General features: G+C 41.3%; 1 protein-coding gene across 1 annotated transcript in view; it reads right to left on the minus strand.

Moving 5' to 3' along the window:
- Positions 1-23833, minus strand: part of mdn1 (midasin AAA ATPase 1) — a 97171-nt gene that overhangs the window by 64591 nt on the left and 8747 nt on the right. The window contains exons 8-22 of the mRNA XM_019888982.1: positions 22406-22636; positions 22115-22312; positions 20379-20587; positions 20168-20290; positions 19850-20047; positions 17145-17252; positions 15093-15281; positions 14899-14988; positions 14555-14818; positions 14211-14475; positions 13580-13739; positions 6985-7101; positions 6694-6902; positions 6468-6616; positions 3190-3389 (exon numbers count right to left, since the gene is read on the minus strand). Coding sequence (XP_019744541.1) covers positions 3190-3389; positions 6468-6616; positions 6694-6902; positions 6985-7101; positions 13580-13739; positions 14211-14475; positions 14555-14818; positions 14899-14988; positions 15093-15281; positions 17145-17252; positions 19850-20047; positions 20168-20290; positions 20379-20587; positions 22115-22312; positions 22406-22636 — 2710 coding nt within the window. The remainder of the gene's footprint in view (positions 1-3189; positions 3390-6467; positions 6617-6693; positions 6903-6984; positions 7102-13579; positions 13740-14210; positions 14476-14554; positions 14819-14898; positions 14989-15092; positions 15282-17144; positions 17253-19849; positions 20048-20167; positions 20291-20378; positions 20588-22114; positions 22313-22405; positions 22637-23833) is intronic.

Here is a 23833-nt window from a genome sequence, read left to right on the forward strand (position 1 = left end):
TTATTCGTTCCACTGGGGTTTAGCAGGTGTGTTTATAAAGAGACGAAAATTGTTTGGGTACTATCCCCCACGTTCTAGTTGAGATGGTATAACCCAAGAGGCAAAATGACGCTTGCTACTGTTGTTGCGAGTTGCCGTTCGTTCTACTAAACCATTAGTCAAACGCCATCATGTCTTCTGTCGTTATTACACAAACAAAAATCTCTTTACCGTTACTAGTGTTAGTGCCTCAATATGGCTACGCTCGTGAAAGCAATACAACGAACTCAAACGCGTCTTCTTTCAATGTTGTCAACTAATATCCGGATTAATTTTATTATTTATTTTATTTTCCTCAATTCTCCGGAGAAATTTTTATAAAAATTTGAAAAACCTGGAATTCCGGGAAAATCCGGAGGACTTTCATCTCTGTGGAAAGTAAGCCATTTACTTAGTATGATGCCATACTATTTATTAAACTGACTCCTTGATTATCTTTTGGCCTACTAACCACAAGGATCATCAGGGGGGACCTGAATAGTGTTGTTTGGTGGCCTGTTTGGTCTAGTCTTTTGTGTCAAGCTGTTATTTTAGTTTATATTTTCGTCACATTCATACTCTTTTTAGTCAAGTTTTAATCAACTAAAATTTTCGTCAGAACTGTGCATGACTATTTTAATCTGGTTTTAGGTGACAAAAATTGACACAGATGAAATTTCTTCACTCTCAATACAACAAAACAAGAGGAGCCGCTGCGGGTGTCCGCGCCGCCATGTAGGGGCCCGTGTAGGGGCTTGTCCTCCCATGATGGTCACTATTCCAGCACCTCATCCTCTGTTCCCCATTGTCTGAGACATTCTCTGAGTACTTCATCCGTTGGAGCCTTCTCCTTGATGTATTCATGGAGCTTGGATGTTTCATCTTGGACAGTGGCTCTCACACTCACTAATCCCCGGCCTCCTTCCTTACGGCTTGCGTACATTCTCAGGGTGCTGGATTTGGGATGGAACCCTCCATGCATGGTTAGGAGCTTTCCGATCTTAACATCCGTGGTCTGAATCTCTTCCTTTGGCCACCTTATTACCTGCAGGGTATAAGATCACTGGTAGGGCATAGCTGTTTATTGCCCGGGTCTTGTTCTTGCCATTGAGCTGGCTTTTTAGGACTTGCCTCACCCGCTGGAGGTATTTGGCTGTCGCCACTTTCCTTGTTGCCAGTTCGAGATTGCCATCGGCTTGTGGTATACCGAGGTACTTGTAGCTGTCCTCAATGTCTGCTATTGTTCCTTCGGGGAGTGAGACCCCTTCAGTGTGGACTACATTGCCTCTCTTAGTCACCATCCGACGACATTTCTCAAGCCCGAATGACATCCCGATGTCACTGCTGTAGATCCTGGTTGTGTGGATCAGGGAGTCCATGTCCCTTTCGCTCTTAGCATACAGCTTTATGTCATCCATGTAGAGGAGGTGACTGATCGTAGCTCCATTTCTGAGGCGGAATCCATAGCCAGTGTTGGCGATTCCTTGGCTTAGGGGGTTCAGTCCTATGCAGAACAGCAGCAGGGAGAGTGCATCACCTTGGTATCTCCCACACTTGATGGATACTTGTGTAAGTGGCTTGCCATTGGCTTCAAGTTTGGTTTTCCACATCCTCATTGAGTTCGCAACGAAGGCTCTTAGGGTCCTATTCACCTTATACAACTCTAAATATTCAGTGATCCATGTATGTGGCATCGAGTCATAGGCTTTCTTGGAATCAATCGAAGGTGTGCACAGGTTGGTATGTCGGGACCTGCAGTCTTGTGCGACTGTTCTGTCAAAGACCTCTGGTAAATCTACCTATGCCCTTCTGTGCTTCGCTCATGTATTAAAGCATGTGTCCACTTATCTTAGCCGCAATGATGCCTGACATGAGCTTCCATGTTGTGGAGAGACATATTATTGGCCGATAGTTGGATGGCACTGCACCCTTTGAGGGATCCTTCATGATCAGGATTGTTCGCCCTTCGGTTAGCCATCCTGGGTGAGTCCCATCCCTCAGCCACTGGTTCATTTGTGCCGCTAGGCGCTCATGGAGAGCTGTTTTTCATATCTGAGACTCTTTCCTGTCTGTCTGCCACTGTTATGGTAACTGGGTTCTGTTCAGGGTGGTATCTGCCTTTTCATCACACCTTTCTGGGTCTCCGTCAATTGACTCACATCTTTCCGAGCCACCTTGATCTTCGCCTCCAACCGCCTTTTCCATGGTGGGTAACGTATCTCATGGCTCCCATGGTTGCTCTTATAGCCAAGCATCTCTCAGATCACTGATGCTGAAGTGTTTCTAGGTTGCCCAGCCTTCATTCTCGCCATGATCTTAGCTCAGCATTAATTGGGGCTGTTAATGAACTGGTCAATTTTAAAGATTAAGTCAAGATCTGAGGCCTTCACACGTTATTCTGCACTTTTCTTCTCTTTTATTCCTCACACTTCTTTGACGTTCTAGTTCCACATTTTGACGGATTCACAAGAATTGTTCCAACTTCCATTTTTCTCATTCCAAAAATGTATGGGTTTCACAAAATTTTAGGTTTTTCACACAGCCCACCCCATCCCCCAAAACCAACCAATCAATCAATTAAATTAAAAAAAAAAACACCACCATTCATCCTCAATAGTACATTCAACATTACATATTTACATTGTTCCAAATTAGAATTCAAAACGTTCAGCTCATTTAATTCACCTTCAACATGCCGAAAACTCCCTTTTCACAATTAAAATACACAGAGTTCTCCAATTAGTTTTACTCCTCTAATTTTCTACAATTTGACTGATTCAAACTGTTTCAGCTTTAAACTACCTATATCAAAATTCCCACTTACAAAATATTTACAAAAATTACAAATTTTCGTCATTAAAATACCCACCAAAATCAAAAAATGTTCTCCTCTAATTTCTACATTGTTTTGATTGATTCAAACCATTCCACCTTTAACCTGTTGCTCTAATACCTACGGATGTAAGGGGGACAATGAGTATTATTCTAGTTTGGATTTGGAAATGTATATTTTGTTAACAGCAGTCTTGGAATACAACTGAAAAACATTGTTTGTACTTTAAAGTGGAGATGCATTCATTTGTTCTGCCTGTCACTATATGGTGCTGGCATGAACAGATGAAAAAAGATGATAGCGAAAAGAGTTGGGATTCACTGGTCAACGACCCTTACCGTTTCCCCTGTAAACTGAGTGTGTTGAGGCAAAATGACAACACCTGTCCATCTCGAAGGACAGTAGAGAAACAGGAATCCTCAGTGGAGAGCAATGCAGAAGGGAAGCTGTCAGGCCAGACGCCAGCACAAAGTAACTCAGTGTCCAAGTTTTTGGTGTCCAGAATAGACAGGCGCTGCTCAATCACTTGCTGGGCGAGCTGGGAAGAAAATAGTACAGGATATGTTATAAAATACTACATGCTTTGGCGAAGATGAACAATGAACATTAGATTTCAAAAGACACCTGTCATCGCTTCCTGGTGGCGACAGTAATGATGTAAAAACTGGAAGCCAGGTATGAGAACTTGTCTTTCCCGCCAAAAAATATTTGTCTGAATTTGAACTCAACCCATTTCCAAAGCTCCATCTGAGGGGCACGTGAAATGCTTGGGGGAGGTGATTAAATTATTATTAAAAATATATATCACTAAATTGTAATAAACATTATTCCCCTACAAACAATTGTGTGTTTATGTGGCTTGAGTGCAAGAGTGCAGTGCTCCACAGGTTTTTTCAGCAAAACAAAATATTCCGAACCATTTCTGGCTCCAGAAAGAAACCATCACAATTCACAATATTGTTCAATCACAAAAACGTTGTGTCATCACGTGGTGGAACATATCCTTGTTTTGCATTGAGCTCAACACACCTGTCCAACACTTCACTTACCGGTATATTTATTTTCTTTTTAAATCCAAAGTACCCTCAATAATGCAGTATGACTTATTTTTTCTTTTTTTATTGCCACTAAAACCGTTTAATATTTTCTGCACTCTCTCTACCTTCTGTCTTGTCTCTGCAAGGCGTGCCAAAATTGCTCCCACCATTGGATGTTTGTCATTGGCTAGCATGAAACAAGACTTTGCATTGACTGGCCTTAGCATTACATTCAAGGACAAGTGTAAAAATTAGGTTGTACATTGTTTCAAGCAGGGAAAGTTGGTTTTAAGATATATTAATTCATTTAATTATCTTATCTAGATATAGCTACGATAACAAACCGTTCAGCATGACAGGAAACATCAATAAATAAACATAAGCAACTTGGTGGGTGGGCCCGGCCCCTCATGATAACGGGTCTGGTCTGGGGGAAAAGACAAAACAAAAAAACAATTTAAAAAAAACCTAAAATCTGGCAGAAAATTGTTTATACTTATGGCATGCAAGACTGAGGTGGTATCCCTACAACTCAGAATTTCCTTTTTTTTTTTTTTTTTTTTTTTTTTGGTAGCTACACCCTAGGTGGTGCTAACCAAGGACAGTAAAAAGAAAAAGAGAGAAAACAAGTGAGAAAATGCTCTCCATGCTTACTCTCCAGGAGGCCACAGAATATGTGGTCCACAATGCATATCGCTTGAGAAAAGTGACTTTTCTTCCAGTTTTTGCCATTATTACGAGATCAAGTCACGTCTCAATCATTTGGTGGTGGGGGTCCCTCCCAACACGAATTTTTTTTTTTTTTTTTTTTTTTTTTTTTTTGGTAAATAGGTAATCACGGGTTTGTTGTTAGTTTATTCTTTCCCAACGCAGTCATATTTATTTGTATTCAACCACCTCGTTATTTATTAATTGACAGTGACTCTAAATTTAATTTCTTTACCGTTGTTTTATTATGTACAGGCACTATATGTATGATGACTCACTTCCTTGTATATTGATGTAAAAATGTACGACCAGCCTGCGCCTTGAATGGATCAGTGAGGACACATCCATCCACATTCTGAACCACTCACATTTACGATGGTTGTGCATAGACTCGTTGGTACAGAACAACGCACACGTTGAAGCACTTAAAACAGGCACACACATAAGCATGCAAATATGACAAACACTTCTGTTGTAGCATAAAATTATTATCAAAGCACAGTTGCAGTACAATGTGAATGTAATTCTAAATTTATTGCTGCCTTTGTTAATGTTGATGGTTGTCAATAAGTGCTACTAAAAAAAAAAGAAACTACACTTTCTAGATTGTTTTTTCCTTTAAAAATGCTCATTTCTCACTGAACCTTTAGTCATATCATTATCGTATCGTGAGAGATGCCTTGCAAAAATATTGAGATATTAAATTTTGGCCATATTGCATTGCTCTAGTCACCACAATAAAACATGGTGGTGGGAGTATTATGTTGCTTTAATGTGGTAAGTGGTTAAGCGTGTCGACCTCACAGTGCAGAGGTTCAATTCCAGCTCTGGCCTCCTTGTGTGGAGTTTGCATGTTCTCCCCCTCCAGCGGCCACCTGAAGCTGCCACCCCGAGGGAAACCACAAGCTTTGGGCCAGATGACCGCTGAGTTGGGATTCAAGTGAATGGGACCTAGTCAGTGGTACCCAAATCTTCAGTACTTACAATAAATATGTTTTAGGTAACGTATGTATTTTTTTCTTTCCATTTGCCAAATCTTCCCAAATCTTGGGAAGATTTGTGTGTCTGTGTGTTTCGGTTTCGTTCATGTGAGGGGCCGTTCTGGCTGTTGCTCATCGTGGCGTGCGTGCGTGCATATGTGCGCGAGTGCATGGTTGGCGCCCGCGTGCGTGCATATGCTAGCACATGCGCGATCGGGTCGATCTTCCATCAAAAAAGCTCACCCTATCTGACAAGCTGACCCAAGTAGTAAGTAACCTCTGCAGCTCGCATGCAGACAGTGCCTGCTTCGAGTGGTAGCAACGGAATACAAGCCAGATTTGAAGAGGATTCTTCAAGAGAAGGAATGCCAAAAGTCCCTGCACTAAGGCGCTAAGCAACATGCATAGTAGGAGGGAAAACATTATATTTTTGTTTTTGGACTTGGTTGAACTGAGAGTTTGTGTGTGTGAGACAGTGCAGACAATATTCATTGTTGAAAATGACTGGCTCCTACAGTCTTATTACCGTAGCCAATATCTGTCAATATCATGATGTTTTACAATAAATCTGGCTGAGAAGAGGTCTGCGTGCGTGTGTGTGAAGAAGGGATGGGGTGATGTGTGTGTGTGCCCATGTGTATGATGTGGCTCTTTGCAGGAATGCAGTAAAAAAATTGGCTCTTAGTCTCTGATTGGTTGGCCACCCCTGCTGTATATCGTTTTAATCGGTGTATGGCTGAAAATGCATATAGTACAGCAGAAAATGTATTTCACAAAACACACTAAACAAGTGCGTATTGTGCTTTAAGTGAGGAGGGGAAGAGAACAGCTATTGAAAAAGCTGTAGCATCATCTTATTCAAATGTTTTTCTTTTGTGTGCAACATGGTACCTTCTGGCTGGCAGTGGTACGTTGACTGAGGGCGTAAACCTCTTGACAGGCATGCTGCAGCGCACTGGGTAAATCCACGCCTCTTTGTAGCTGGCAGAACAGCAGGGTGGCAGCATGGAGCATTGAGGTCACTGATGAGGCAGGGGAATCTAGAGTAATGAAGGCAATACTGAGTAGATTGTCAGAGTAACCAATTACATCGTGAAATTGTGCTGCTGATGTGTACCCCAGATGGCAGATTTGATGCTTTTGTGTATTTCTATCAGCAAATTACACACAGAGTCCCCAGTCGCTCCAGCAGTGTGAAGCAATGTTTTCAAATCCAGTGTGTCCCAGGATATTCCGTCAGTTTCCCCAGGGATATAAATTTCTACCCCTCTGTTTCTCATGGCCCTGGAGAGCTCTCCGTGCACAGGGTCCATTGTCAGGAACAACCTGTTTAGTTCAAAACAATGGTATTTTAAAGAACATGAAATGTTATTGATGACAAGTAATAGCCAGTTAACAACTTCAATACCTGAAGTTAGGATGCGGTGTTATTATTGGGATCTTCCCATCAATAACTCCACGTTCATTAATGGTGAGAGATCCACTAGGTTCCAGGAGAGCATTCAGGCGATCCAGCACAGAGGCACTGAACACATAATACATAATCAGTTCAAATGGTTCAATATCCTCAAATGCATTGCGATCACTTTCAAAATCACTAATGGCAGAACAAGAGGTATCACTTGCTCAGTGCACAATAAAATCTCATTTAAATTGGAAAATTGAGATAGTCAAGGTCCCCACTGAAATTCCATCGAAATTTCGCTTGGAAGATCGTCCAACATTTCTGTCTTTTCAACAGGTATTTCAGCAAAGTCAATGTCATCAGTTTCATGGAATTCAAGTCATGACTGCAGGGTTTTCCTTTTTTAAATGTCTCTACAATTATGTCTGTGTCATGCTGACAAAAGAAAATAACACTGCAGCCAACTATATAGAGCAGGTTTAATTATGTATGTTCCTGAGGGCGCTTTGCTTGATCTGGGAAAGGATGTTCTGAACATGTGCAGGATGTAATGAAATCTCAAGAGAAGGGACACTGCTTTCTATCTCTGCACAACAATCTACAGCAGGGGTCCCCAAACTACGGCCCGCGGGCCGGATACGGCCCGCCTCCACATTTGGTCCGGCCCCCTGAACAATACCAGAAAGCATTTTGATTTTTTTTTCATATATGTGTATTTGTATTTGATAATAAAGTTGGACTTTTGCAATAAAATGTTCCTTAGTTATGAACTATTTTCATTATTAACTATTACTAAGTAACTATTTTATACACGCATATAACGTGACATTCTGTTCCAACCTTCTGCAGTCTGTGCCCCGATCTGGCAACCCCCAGAAAAAAAATCCTAACCCCGCCCCTCTCAAAAACAGAGCGGAATGATGGCGAAAAGATTAGGTAAGAGAAAAATTGATTCAGAATGCAGGGCATTTAACCTGCAGTGGACAAACGATTATTTTTTTGTTCAATGCAAAGAAAAGGCTGTCTGTCTCATCTGTCAAGAGGCGGTGGCGGTATTCAAAGAATACAATCTGCGGCGACATTATGAATCCCGTCACAAGGACAAGTATGATAGCTTGCAAGGCCAAATGCGAGCAGACAAACTCTCAAAGCTAAAAAGTGGACTGTTAGCTCAGCAGAATACATTTGTACGCCAAGCTCAGCTGAACCAGTCATCTGTTCGGGCCAGTTTTCGGGTTGCTCAACTGATAGCATGCAGTGGTAAACCTTTCACTGATGGAGAGTTTGTCAGGAAATGCATGAACGCTGTCGCAGAGGAGGTGTGTCCCGAGAAGAAAGATGTCTTTAATGCCGTGAGTCTATCAGCGAGTACAATCACCAGACGCATTGAAGAAATCGGGGGTAATGTATATGCCCAGCTGCAGCAGAAGACAAAAGAATTTGAATTTTTTTCATTAGCACTGGATGAGAGCACAGACGTGCAGGACACCGCGCAGCTGCTCGTTTTTATTCGTGGAGTTAGTGCAAACTTTGAGATGTGCGAGGAGCTGGCAGCACTCCAAAGTCTGAAAGGGACTACGACGGGGGAGGATATTTTCGGCAAAGTGTACCAAACCATGGAAGAGTTGGACCTGGACTGGTCAAAGCTGGCCAGCATCACAACTGACGGGGCTCCTAGTATGGTGGGCATGTCTCGGGGTCTAATAGGACGCATGAACCAGGAGATGGAAGAACGGGGTCTCACTGCCCCGCTACAAGTCCACTGCCTAATTCACCAGCAAGCACTGTGCTGCAAAGTGTTGACGTGGGATTCTGTCATGAAGGTTGTGGTTTCATGCATAAACTTCATCAGAGCAAAGGGACTTAAACACAGGCAGTTCCAAGAATTCCTGTCTGAACTGGAATCTGCGCACGGAGATGTGCTGTACTACACAGAGGTCCGATGGTTGAGCCGGGGCAGAGTTTTGAGGCGTTTTTACGAGCTGCTACCTGAAATTAATGCATTTCTTCATTCACAAAACAAAACGGTGCCAGAGCTGACGGACCCAGAATGGAAATGGCACCTCGCATTTTTAACAGACATGACAGAAATGCTGAACAGCTTTAACTTGCAACTACAAGGCCAGGGGAAACTCATTTGCGACATGTATTCCCACATAAAAGCATTTGAGGTGAAACTAGAGCTGCTTTTGGGACAAGTGAAAAAGCACAGCTTCATCCATCTCCCTGCTACACAAAACCTCTCTGCAGAGAACCCAGCGGTCCCGTTTCCAGCTGAAAAGTGTGTGGAAGCATTGGAAATGCTGAAGGCGGAGTTCGGTGTGCGATTCCGTGAACTACATGTTTATGCAAAAGAAATCCGTTTTTTCCAGAACCCATTTGTTGCCGACATTGATGAAGCCCAGCCTTCTTATCAGTTTGAGTTGGCCGAGTTACAGAACTGTGATGTTCTGAAAGACGGATTCAAGCCCAACAGTCTCATTGACTTCTATGCCGCCCTCCCAAACGGCAGGTTCCCTAACATCAGAAAACACGCAATGAAGATGTCAACAATTTTTGGCAGCACGTATATCTGCGAGCAAACCTTTTCACGCATGAAACTGCTGAAAACTCCAATGAGATCAAGATTGACAGATGAACATCTGCATCAGTGTTTGAGACTGGCAGTGACTGAAATGGAACCTGACATTCAACTTCTCACCAGCCAGATGCAGGCCCACAGTTCACACTGATGAACATACAAAGGTAAGCTCACTTTTCTGACTTGAAAGAGTCATTCTGAGTATCAACAAATATAATCATAATAAAATCTACTGGGATAAAATCCATCTCCACAACCATACTGGTAGTGGTACTGGTTGTGCTGTGTAGGTCCTGTATCACTTAGTTCAGTTTCTCAGCCTGCTTGCTTGGTGGTTTTCACAGGGAAGTTGGTGAGAGACAGAGAGCTGCAAACAACGATGTCTACAAGCCTACTGGAACCTACAAAAGGATTATAAGGAAGGAACACAAGAACTTTGAGAGACTGCTCATATGAGTCATTTAAGTAAGAGATTCTGCTCTGACAATTAAGCTGAACTTGGACCTGTTAAGACTGTGCACGGCACAACAGAAAGTTTATGTTCCATGGACGTTTTTTCTGTGAAGAACCTAGAGAGGGTTATTTGGTTATTATTTATTTCATAAATAGTGTTATTTATTTCCTGGCTTTTTTTCTGTGAAGGCCGAGAGAGGGTTATTTGGTTATTATTTATTTCATTAATAGTGTTATTTATTTCCTGGCTTTTTTTCTGTGGAGTGCCTAGAGAGGGTTATTTGGTTATTATTTATTTCATTAATAGTGTTATTTATTTTCTGACTTTTGTTCTGTGAAGAATCCAGAAAGGGTTGTTTGATTGTGGCTTTCTGGAAAACAATAAATTTTTACATTTAGGCACTCCTGCAATCATCACACTTTTTCTATTACAAACTGACCCTGGCCCCTCATCAGAGAAGGGAAAAGTTATGTGGCCCTCACAGGAAAAAGTTTGGGGACCACTGATCTACAGTATCGTATTTTCCACATTATAAGGCGCACCTAAAAGCATTCAATTTTCTCAAAAGCCGACAGTGCGCCTTATAATCCGATTCTCCTTATATACGGATCAATACTCAGATTTCTCTTGGACATAGTATTTTAAATGTTCTGTAAAGGGCTTTGTTACATCTGCAGCGGTTTGAAATCTCTCTCTAAACAAAGCTGTATTATATTTTATTCCCATCAGCGTAGCTCAATCTAGTGGATGTGAAACGCAACCGCAGCCACTATTGTAGCTTCTAGTCGATGCGCCTCATAGCCTACATATGAAAACAGTTTTAAAAAAGGTTGTCATTCATTGAAGTTGCGCCTTATACTCCGAAGCGCCTTATGGTGCGGAAAATACGGTACATTACTTACATGTTTTCTCATCTGCAGCCATACAAACATAGAACTCAGGCATGCAAATGCCCGTAGGCATGTGTATGAACATGCACCTGTGTGACCATGTGATAATCACTCCTTGGTGAGTAGGTATCGAAAAGGTTCTAGCTCCATCCCATCAACACTAATACATGAGCCCCGAAATAATTTTATGGCTGATTGGAAAAAAAAAAAAAAAACAAACAGTTGAAATGAATGAATTAACACAAAAAATTCCATTCAATTCTTTTAATTTTCCTTCAAACAGTTCCTTATCTGTTGTTATTTTTGTCCATCCAAGGAGGAATGGCATTGTGCAATATGTCAGGACCAATGTTTCCTCTAAATTTCTTATCGCTGGACAAACAGATAACCTCCCTGAGCACACGAGCACCACTGTGAGCAACATCAGAAGTGCTCACTGTGGCCACACACCAGTATCACACCTGGGATCAGAGAAATCTTCATGGCTTATTAAAAGAAACAAATTACAACATCAATTAATGCATTCATTTTAATGGCAAGTAATATACAGTAAATATTCCCATCCCCGGAATTCTATGAAAAGGAATATCCTTCACCCGGAACAAAAGCCTGTGCATTAACATTTTGACTACGATATTACATGTTACCGGAACTTACGTAAGCGGAAATTCCACTACCCGTAACCCGGATGGAGACGTCATGCCGCGGGAGCTGAAATAAACGCAACGCCCATCCGATGCTACGGAACGACGACACCGAGACACATTTTCACTTTGCGTTTTTCGATCATCAGATTCGAAACGACGACGTGTAAGTGAGTTTTTATTGGCGTGCGTTTTACTGTAATTGTGAATGATTTTAACTTTATTCACTTAACGTCCTGTAGAACGCGGCACTAGCTTAAAAGCAGCACCCACTCGACAGGATGGAAGAAACGTGTTCGCTTCGCCGTTTACATTCATCAGATTCGAAACGAAGACGTGTAAGTGACTTTTTATTGGCGTGCGTTTGACTGCAATTGCGAAAGATTTTAACTTTATTCACTTACGTCGTGTAGATCATGGCATCGAAACGTAGAAGAACTGTAATGACTGGAGCGGAGCGAGTGAAATGCACCCGTTTGAGCAAGGCTGGACACAAAGTTAAAAGCATCCAGCAGACACTTGGAGTCGGAAAGACCCAAATCCACGAAGCTTTAAAAAACAAGGCATCGATTCAACTCCTGATGACAAGCCACCATCCAGCGAGGAAGCAATGCAAATGGCAACAAATCCATCAGTATGCACAAGAATTACCTGACATCGGTGATCAACGGGACAGTTACTTGCAACTAGCAACAAAACTGTATGACACGCAGGCAAACATTGTCATAAACCAAAGAATGCATCCAACCAAACAATCCAAAATAGACACACTTTTTTCCCCAAGACAGAAAAAAATAAACATTAAAATACTGTACATATTTTACTGTTGATTTTTTTTGCATACACCAGTATTGCAGTTTTTGTTATATAATGTTTTTGGACAGTATATTTTTGTATTTTATTGATTGTGTTGTTACACGTGCATTTTTGTCAACATACTTGCAGGTTCATAAAGGACATGTACCATGCTCATTTCCCAAATGAGGAATTTCTGTTATCAGGACAAATTGGACAGCGCAAACACGAGTCCGCACTAGAGAATATTTACTGTATTGTCAACTTTAACTTGCTCATGGTCAGATTTTTTTCTGTGGAACAGCCGATTCTTTTTCTCCTGATTGTTTGCGCTCTCCCGCAATAATGTACGAATCCGTTTTCCCATCTTGAGTCTTCGTATAATTCCAACCGCATTAAAGATGACTCTTCTGCTGAATCTGTCACTTGAGGTAGTACAGCTTCCATTTAGTCCATATTTTTCCATCGGAAAATTTTCTAACAACTTTAGCTTCGCTGCATGTTTTGCAGAGCAGACCTTTCTCACACAAAAAAGGAAAGATCTCACCCAGTTTCACCGCTTGTTCTTTTATTTGAAACGTTCTCCGACAGCCATTCCAACCGCACTCATTTCACCATGATCAAGGGTTAGCATTAGTGTCACTTAACTCAAGTCAAGTCAGCTTTATTGTCAAATATGCTCTTTGTGCAACGTACAGCACGGGTGAAATTTCTTTCCTCTCAACCACAGTGCAGCCACAGGAGAGAGAGAAGAGCCGAATTGTTATTGTGTGTGAGGAGAGCACATGCGCAAGTACTGTCAATGCCGTGATTGGCGTCATCGTATCATATGAGTGGCTGAACACCTGTCATTCACTGAAAAGCAAAATGACAGAAAAAAAGTTATACATCTAATTCATTTGCAGTGTGTCCACTGCCCTGGATAGGTTTTCTTATGCGGTTAGAGTGTGCGACTAGTGCGCAGTTGCACAGCTTAGACGGCACATTGGTCAGGACTGTACTCTTATGACATTGCACTCTACTGTTGCATTCCCGATCCAAACATTTGTTGTCATGGGCAGAAAAGAATGAATCGATTGTGTGATTGTGCGCGTGTGTGTGTGTGTGTGTGTGTGTGTGTGTGTGTGTGTGTGTGTGTGTGTGTGTGTATGCGCGCGCACGTTTTTCTTCTGCCTACAGTAACAAAAGTTGTCACCTGAAATCTGTCCTGCAAAAAATATTCACAATTTCTTACCTGCAGAAGTTAGCGTTGTCCATGAGCAACCAATCACCTGCCTGCATGGCTTGGATTAGCATTCCATCTAACCATTCAAATCCTCCATTGGTCCATCCATTCTCCAACTGCGACATATGCTCTTTCAGTAGCACGAAGTCCTGTTGCAGCTTTGACATGTCTAGGGGGTTCATACAAGAGATACTATCATAAATATACAGTACATACATATACATAGCCCCAGACGCCAGGTCGCAAGGGAGAGTGGGGGCTCGGACAACATGACAGGGTGTGGTTAAGCACAGTGAGTGTCACAAAAAGCTATGGTTCTGTATGTGAAATATGCGACGCATGGAGTGAGTGGGGGGGTCATACTTCGTGAGAGAAAGCACCAGAGTTTCGTGTGGATGATGTGACTGCGAACTGAAGCACCGTGGGTTTGTAAACCAATTTGTTCATGAAGAGGTTCATATGGTGAGGTGAGGTAAACTCATCATATGTAGTTTTGCATTTGGTTTTTCAGCAAGTGATCAGAAACGTAAATGAGACTTCCAGCTTTTCTTATTCTTGTTTGCAATTCCCAAAGTAATCTGGGAATTGCAAATATATTACTCATAGAATCGTGAATGCTTGACAGCCACTGATGCATTACCTGTGAACACTTTGAGCTTTGTGTTCAGTTTTTGCAAGAGGACGACGATGACTTCCAGTTTGTTTACAGCCTCAGAGTTCAATGTTCTTGTCGAGCTTTCGGGATTCTCTTCCCTCAACCAGTGGTAAAAGATGCCCCATGTCTGCAGTAGAAACTCGGTGTCTTGAAGGCATACATCCAGCGACATCAATCCACGCCTTGCTACCAGGGCAACTAAGTAGTAGACGCTTTCAAGAAGATGTTGCCATGGACGCATAATATCCACCTAAGGAATGAAAAACATGGCTGTCATCTAAAATTTTTGGGCAATGATAGTGAGCTACAAGATAAATCGGCAAAGTTACCTGTTCAAAGCCTCCCAGTAACTCTGTAGTGTCCATGGCACTGTTCATAGGCATGACTCTAAGGCGGTTTCCTGTCAAGAGAGCAAGTAGCCTCACCAGGCTGGTCTTTCCACTGCCCGTTGGCCCAACCAGTATGGTCATCCAGTTCATCTCAACACATTTCATTAAGGACTCAAGTGGCCCCAGGGCTTGATGTGTGATGGAGAGTGGCGGATCTAAGCCTACAGGGGCTCCACCACTTCGCTGCAGTACAGAGAAGCCCATCTAACAGGGATATATCAAACGAAATTAATGATTTCATGTCGTTCTGGGGGAAAAAAGGTTGCTTTAACATTTGGATCTACCTGAAAGCTGAGTGGTGTGATATGAAATTGTCTGGAACCTGTGTAAGGTTCAAACTCTTCCCCAAATACCTTCCTGAACACAGCCAGCACCTGTGTAGTGAAAGAAGACGAACTATTTAACACCATGTTCTTCACTAATGAGAATTATTTTGTTTAAAAATCATCAATTAGACAGCTAGAGATAAAACGTTTACCTGTGCCTTGTCGGCCTCTGTTCTCATCTTGTCCGCATATACCAGAGCCACATGTTGGCCAGGGTTGAAAAATCCTGGCGACTGGTCAGCCAGCATCAGCTGACACCAGCGAAATATGTCACGCAGGTTGAACTCCCAGGGGCTTCCTTTTTGACCCCAGCGCCGTTCAACACTCACCTCCTGGAAAAGCTGCAGAGGCACAAAGTGTCTCATTTCACTCAATAATATCATAATTGCAATTTGGGTAAACACTGTACTCTACACACATTCTACAGTTAACTGTGCTCTATTATCTTTAGTTGGTTGGTCCTTGCTACGGCACTGGTATTCTTTCATGATAAGGCTATTGTTGAACGTTAAACTTGTACATTGCATCTGTCCTAAGTCCATAATTATTTTGGGCAATCAGTGGAAACAGGATGTGCCGGAGCTCAATTTGGAGTAACGGCAAAGGTGTGCATACTTACACAGGTGATTTTGTTATTGTAATAATTTAGCAAAAATCTAAATAAATAATTTGCAGTATGTACATGTTGTCTTTATGGGGTGTTGTGTACACAGTTTTGAGTAAAGACATACATTTTCTGCAAGTTGGAATAATGCTATAACATAAAATGAGGAAATATGGACTGTGAATCGTTTTCCGATGCACCGTACGTAAGATATCGTCAGATTTCAGCTTCCTGCATGTCCGTCATTTTTAGGACGGTGCTTTTATTTTATTTTTTTGTGTCAGTGTGAAATTTCAACTTCCTAGTTTTTTTAAACTTTCAACTGAATGCCAGCATTTTGGTGTGGAGAGGAGGGGTTAGGAAACTACACTTCGAGACTGAGAATATGAGGAGAGCGAATTTTCCTGTATGCTACACTTGCTGCCTGGGTTGTTCGCAGCTACCGAGTTCTGGATAGAGATGTGTATGCCAGTTGCACAGGGTTTGAAAGTAAATACAGTCAAACCTCGGTTTTCGAACGTCTGTGTTCTCGACCAAATCGGTTGTCGACCAAAAATTTCGAGTTTTTTATATCTCGGTTTCCGACCAAAAATCAGTTCTCGACCAGACTGAGCGCACGTGAATGCACCACTTGACTCCTCTCGCCTTCCTTACACGGGGACGTGACGCTTCCTCGTGAGCAGACGTGTTCAATAAAGATTTTTTTTTTTTTTTAAAAGAGGGTGGTTTCGGTTTTTGAACAAATCGGTTTTCGACCAAAAATTTCGAGTTTTTTATATCTCGGTTTCCGACCAAAAATCAGTTCTCGACCAGACTGAGCGCACGTGAATGCACCACTTGACTCCTCTCGCCTTCCTTACACGGGGACGTGACGCTTCCTCGTGAGCAGACGTGTTCAATAAAGATTTTTTTTTTTTTTTAAAAGAGGGTGGTTTCGGTTTTTGAACAAATCGGTTTTCGACCAAAAATTTCGAGTTTTTTATATCTCGGTTTCCGACCAAAAATCAGTTCTCGACCAGACTGAGCGCACGTGAATGCACCACTTGACTCCTCTCGCCTTCCTTACACGGGGACGTGACGCTTCCTCGTGAGCAGACGTGTTCAATAAAGATTTTTTTTTTTTTTTTAAAAGAGGGTGGTTTCGGTTTTTGAACAAATCGGTTTTCGACCAAAAATTTCGAGTTTTTTATATCTCGGTTTCCGACCAAAAATCAGTTCTCGACCAAACTGAGCGCACTTGAATGCACCACTTGACTCCTCTCGCCTTCCTTACACGAGGACGTGACGCTTCCTCGTGAGCAGACGTGTTCAATAAAGATTTTTTTTTTTTTTTTAAAAGAGTGTGGTTTCGGTTTTTGAACAAATCGGTTTTCGAACAGCCTTCTGGAACGGATTATTGTCGAAAACTGAGGTATGACTATAGTGTGGTTCCAGTTGGGGGAATCTTGTAAAAAAACTACCAAAACATTTGCAGGTAATCAATTGTAAATAATATACTGTAACAAAATATAGTTTTTCAATTGATTATTTTAAAAAAATGTTTCAAAGTCAAAACGTTATGTCAGTGTGCTGTCACTCTTATACAATAATACAAACATACGCTGTCACTGAATTCCACCATTCGAGAAATGATTTCTTTATCAATGGCCGGAAAAATTGAATTTCCGATGAACTCCATGTCTTTGCTGGTGAGGTGGTCCACAAACACCTAGAAAAAACAAAGAATAATCAGGGTCACAATAGTGACAAAAAAAAGGACAAAATTATAAAGCCAATTAAGATTACTAATACTGATTAGTATCACATTAATACTAATTGTGCAACTTCTTCGTCACCACTAATAAATGATACGCAGCATTTCCATATTAGTCGGAAGCTCTTCAGAAGAATAACATTCCATAAAAACAATATGCAGTATGTATGGATGAACTCCAAGACTTACAGCACATCTGAGAAAAGTAGGGCCTGCGGGTCACATCCATAGTCTCTGCAGCCTTTTTGACGTCAAATTAAAACCGCAGATATGTGCTGCTTGGGTTGTTCCCATGAGTCAGCAGTGCAAGCAAAACAAGAGCAGTGACTTGTCCTCAGTGTTGCCAACTTAAAAGATACTGTCACTGTATTTAGTGACTTCTCCAACCATTCTCGTAACAATTAAAAACAAAAATAAAATAAAAAAATAGTGCATCTGTGGTCTGCATGTTTTTTCTATTTAATGAATAGTGGTGGGAAGAGCGGGATTTGCCGTGGGAATTATTTGAGAGTCTTTACAACAGCAAATAGTGGTTGGTGTTAATGTCGGCACACTCAAAAATATTGAAAAAAAACCCTGCAAAAATATTGAAAAAAGACGCTGCACAATAGTGATTTCATAATGTTTACGTGTCATGTTAATGGAACTCTTTTTTTTTTTCACCAGTTTTAATTTTACTTTTTGATTTCCTAATTACAATATGTACCTGGGCTAAACAAGTGGCAGCTCATCAACACAAGAAAACTTAATATCTCATAAAAATACATTTAATTCCTATTGAACACAACTGGGTTAGCGTGTTGGTGTTGTCCTCAACAACCCTTTGAGCTTCATGTATAGCCTCTTAAAGTTGATTCCCGACTCCTGACTTGCAGCATGGAAGAACAGAGGAGCGGGGGCCAATGCTTTTTACACTATGGACCGCTTTCATGTCAAGGCATATTTTTGACGGATAACCGTATTTTCCAGAGTATCAATCGCAGTTTTTTTCATAGTTTGGCCGGGGGTGCGACTTATATACTCTGGAGCGACTTATGTGTGAAATGGTTAACACATTGTACACATCACATGTTATTTTTACATTAAACCGCAAGAGGGTGCTCTCGGCTGTGTTGAGAAAAACATCTGACAATGACTCTGACGTAAGCGACATAAAAGAGGAAGCGCTGCATCTTCTACCTCCGGAGTTGGTGGAGTTGTTTAAAAGTGACACCGAGCATGAAGATTTCATTGGATTTCATGATTTGGAGTGACGCTGATGGTTTGGTAAATTTGTTAGCATGTTCTTTGTGCTATAGTTGTCTAAATAACTCTTAATATGTTACGTGAACATACCAGGCACATTCACAGTTCGTTGTTTAAGCGTCATGTAACGTTAGCATATCGTACACTTATTCAGCCTGTTGTTCTCTAGTTTTATTTTTATTTTAAATTGCCTTTCAAGATGACATGTATGTTTTTGGTGTTGGATTTTATCAAATAAATTTCACCCAAAAATGCGACTTATACTCCAGTGCGACTTATATATGTTTTTTCCTTCTTAATTATGCATTTTTTGGCTGGTGCGATTTATAATCCGGAGCGACGTATAATCCGAAAAATACGGTAGATGGTTGCCTCGTTGGCAGTGAACAAGAGAAGACACACGTTCAACAAATTTAAACATAAACCTAGGTGCTTAGTTTGCTTAAACACGCAGTCAGCCATGAAAGATTTCAACCTAAGCCACCACGACAACGGCAAACTCAAAAGTACACAAACCGCAAGAATCGTTGACGGTTTATTTGAAGTACATGAGGAGTTAACGAATGTGTGTCCTCCAAAAACTTTTGCTGTATTCAAAACTTGTGTAGTGCTTTTCCACCTACAAGCCGCTCAAAGCGCTTCACACTGACTCCTCACTCACCAACTGATGATGCAGTATCTTGCTCAAAGACACTTTTGACATGGTCTCAGGGGCAGGGAAACGGACCCTGGGTTGGGAGAACGCTAGACTACAGCGCCATAACACCCCTCCGCTACAAACAAATATGGTGGCCAGGGCTAGACTGGCCAACAAATGGCAATTTGACTGGCATTTTTTTTAGCGCAGGTGCATTTGAGTGAACCTGTACGTGCTGAGTCCATCATGCGTGCACACGAGCAATCACACAAGTAAGCGTACGAACATGTACTGATGTCAGTAGCCATGTTCACATAGGCTTGAACACTTCTTTCTGCTCATTATCCTCTCCTTAACTGGGAGGTGATTGTCCACCATGCTAATGCACAGCCATGGTTACACAAAACAAAATTCACACATATCCCAAAATAACACAGCCAGAACACTAGCAGGGCCAAGTCCAAGTATAAAGCAAGGCTTTCCTTAGCTCAATTTACTCAATAATGCCTTTCTTTTCCATTGCTTAATTTGTATCTCATGAACTGATTTGCATTTGCTGGCTAATTTGCATACTGACAGTAACTCTGAGCGGGTGTCTCGCCAGTTACATAATGAACACCGTATTGAAATGCTAAGCAAAAAAATCAGTGACTTTTTAACCGTTTCCCACCTGTGTGAATCTGTTAAGGAAGGATTTGGGAAGCCCTTTACGGCCACCTCCTTGTGTGTATGGGTTCTGACAGCCAAAGATTTTTGTCTTCTCTTGCTGAACTTGGAAGGTCATGCCCAGCTCAGGAATGAAGATTTCTGCTCGGTGATCAAAGCAGGCGTTCAATCCTTCCAGCACAGACTGGGACGCCAGATTCAGCTGTTAGTATAAAACAAAAGGAATTTCATTCACATATTCTGCACACACGCACGCATTCAAAAATACCTGAGCGGACAACTATGAAGCAACAATGTGTGTATTGCTTTAAGTGGGTTTTACCTCATCTAGGAGAATCCAGTTCCCTGACTTCAAAGCAGCCAGAAGTGGACCATCGCGCCATGCAAACTCTCCTCCCTTCCCTCCTTCTACAGGTAGGTCAGTCCCAAACAAATCTGTGACATCCTGCCAGGGAAATATACATCATCATTTGTATTTCCGGCTCATTTCAGAGCATAATAGGCAGGTACAGGTACATGAAGAAATACTCAACTGTTTGCTCTGACAAGTTTATTCTGACCAGATGGTTCCCTGAAGCTTTCGCCAGTGCAGATACAAGGCTAGTCTTCCCCACACCAGGCGATCCCTCCAGCAGAACAGGCCTCTGAAGTTTCAATGCCCGCAAAAGCCTCAGGGCATTCATTGCAGTAGTGCCTGCTCCAATGGTGTAATCCGATAGGTTATTGCTCTCAGCCAGAGGACCTGCACGGACACGTGGTAGATTTCTCAATTTGGAAAAAGCGGTACTAAGTTTCAATGTGTTAATTTGGGGTAATTACCAATGCTATTAGGACAAACATAGCCCCTCTGCTGTTTGTTCCAAAGTCGAGGCGTCAATGTTCAGTCAAGGTGATAGAGCTTTTTTTTTTTTTTTTTTTAAATCAGAGCAACTCAAATTTGGAACGACCTGCCTGTGGTTCTGAGATGTGCGCTATCAATTGCATCTTTTAAATCACTTGTTTAAATTCGCTTTTACGGGCAGTGATGGTGTCTTCTCCACTTGCATCTTTTTAATTATTTATTTTTAGATTAGAGGTGTAAGTCCTGAACCTCGCTTCATATCACTGTTTGCATCATCATTCACATGGGATACTAGATTAATAAGCAACACATTAAAATTACAAGGCTGCCTTTAGGGTTGAGGTGATACCTGTCTGCTGCCTTAATAAGAACCTGTTTTCTGAATGGTAAAAATGAGCTATTAATTAACTTTGGAAAAACTGCTTCAACACACCTTCCATAATAATACTGAAATAGCAACAATTGAAAGCATTTTGGTTTGGTAATACAACAAATGTATAAAAAGGACAGATTTTTTTTTTTTAAATCAGTGTCAGGGAACGCACAAACAATCTTAACGACAGTTTTTACCTCTTGACTATCAGTGTAAAAATGAAAAACCACATACAATATTCACACCCACACAGTACCTCAGGTATATGCATGAATATTATTTTAGGTTGTTTTATTATTAAGAAAAACATTTTATTAGGATGGTTCATTCATCCGTTTTCCATACCGCTTGTCCTCATTAAAAATGCCGGTGATATACAATAGACAGGTAATCATTATTTCTTCTGCTAAGGTTTTCCATCTTACAAGTACACTACTACAAATCTATGAGGAAGAAAGTGATTGATGATGTGCGCCCCTCCATCTTCTGCCATCTTATTTTCATCACACGACCGATGTGTACGTATACATAGTTGTAATTTATAGTATGCTGTGGTGATGTAAGTACCGTATTTTCCGCACTATAAGGCACACCTAAAAGCATTCAATTTTCTCAAAAGCCAACGGTGCGCCTTTTTTTCTGATGCGCTTTAAATATGGATCAATATTCAGATTTCTTGGACGTAATATTTTAAATGTTCTGTAAAGTGCTTTGTTCGAGCTGCAGCGGTTGTGAAAGATCTATATAAATAAAGCTCTATTGTATTGTATTCACTTTAGCATACCTCTATCTAGTGGATGTATAACGCAACCGCATCCACTATTGTAAATTCTATTCTGGGCACCTTATAATGCTGTGCGCCCTATATATGAAAAAGTTTTTAAAATAGGCCATTCATTGAAGGTGCGCCTTACTGTCCGAAGTGCCTTATAGTGCGGAAAATACAGTATATTGCTGACAATCACTTCCATGAGACTGTACAGTTAACCCATCAATTCATAATGCAGAATACAATCCAAACAGACAAATATAGAATACAGTTCTGTGAACTATACCTAAGGGAATGTAGAAAGGGTTGATGCCAAAGAAGTCTTTGTTCCAATGAGGTTCTCGCAGAAGGCTGCTGTCATAGATTTTGAGTGTATCAAGTGTCTCCTGATCCGGTTTATTCATTTTGCTCAGGCGGTTGTGCAAGAAGCCCAAGCACATCTTGCGTGCCATGATAGCATTGTTGGAACTGGACACAGTAGTTCCTTAAAAAAGAAATAGAAAAATCCATATGGCTTTTTTTTTTCCCCAAACATTTCCTATTCGGTAGAACACTGAGTAGAAGACAATTTGCTCACCTGAACCAATTCCATCAATATAAACCAGACACGCAGCGTGGATAAGAGCTTGAACAGTGTCCTGCTTGAGGTCCAATTCCGCACCACCTTCCTCGTCATGCCGTTTACACACAGCATTGAGGTAGTTAACCCATGAAAGAATGTCTCTGACGCTGATGATACAATGACGGCCAAAATCTTGAAGGGTCAACCACTCAGTGAAATCCAGGATCACGTCTGCAATCTCACCACCTAAATGGGACAATATAAAACAAAAAAGGAAAAGAAAAAGTACAAGAAACTCATCATCTGTTGAGTATAGTGCATAAAAAAACTAAATTGGGTGTCTCTGAGTTTTAAAAATGTTGTGATGATCTAAAATGTTCAAGTGTGATGAATATACAAAAACAAAATTAGAAGATATCAGGAAAGGGTCAAATACATTTGCAGCGCAGGGTAGCTTTTTGTCACTCACAATGCCATCTACATCGCATGATACTGTATTTTTGAAAAGATTCAGAGTATCTGGAGAAATCTCTTCATGTAAGCGGCAAGGCTGAAAACCAACATTGAATGGCTGTGACCTTCGATCCTTTGAGCAGGCGGAAACGCAAGCACAAACGGCATCATTATGAAAAGGATATTGCCATGTTGTCTTGAGTAACACTTCACAAAACCATTCTCAGTTTGTCACTACATCAGCGAGAGCAAGTTGAAACTCTTCCAATGCAAACTGGAAGCCATATATCAAAAACAGAAAAGCCGCAAGCTTCTGGGCCAGATGAGAGCTCATCTGAGATGGACTGGCGCAAAGTGGGAAAAGTGTAATTTGATTTGTCATTTGAAGTATGATGAAAAACTGTTTCAACTGAAAATTGGTTGTGCCATTTTTATTTCATTAAAATTTAATAAATCAATAACAGCACGTTAATTAATTTGATGAATGTTTGAATAGCGATCCACCACTATTAAATAGATAATGGTTGTCAGCAATGTTCCCTCTAAGCTGCGCAACTGCGCACTGGCCGCACACTCTCAGCGCACAAGAAAACCTATCCAGCGCAGTGAAGGCACTTCAAATGAATTAAATACATATATTTTTTTCTGTATCATTTTGCTGTGTAATTCATTGAGTGACAAATGTCCAGCCAATCATATGATACGATGCAATGACACTATGGAGCCAATCACGGGATTGACAGTACTTGCGCATGTGCTCGGCTTATACACTCTCCATAGGAATATCAGTGCGGTGGCGGATATAAGTGACGCTAATGCTAACCCCTTATCATGGCGAAACAAGAGTGTCCAGCCAATCATACGATACGATGCAATGACACTATGCAGCCAATCACGGGATTGACGGTACCGTATTTTCACGACCATTCGGCACACCGTATTGTTGGGCGCAGTCTCAGTAATGGGTGGTATTTCTGTATTTTACACATA

Source organism: Hippocampus comes, unplaced genomic scaffold (genome assembly GCF_001891065.2).
Source record: "Hippocampus comes isolate QL1 unplaced genomic scaffold, H_comes_QL1_v1.1 scaffold236, whole genome shotgun sequence".
NCBI classification, from domain to species: Eukaryota; Metazoa; Chordata; class Actinopteri; order Syngnathiformes; family Syngnathidae; genus Hippocampus; species Hippocampus comes.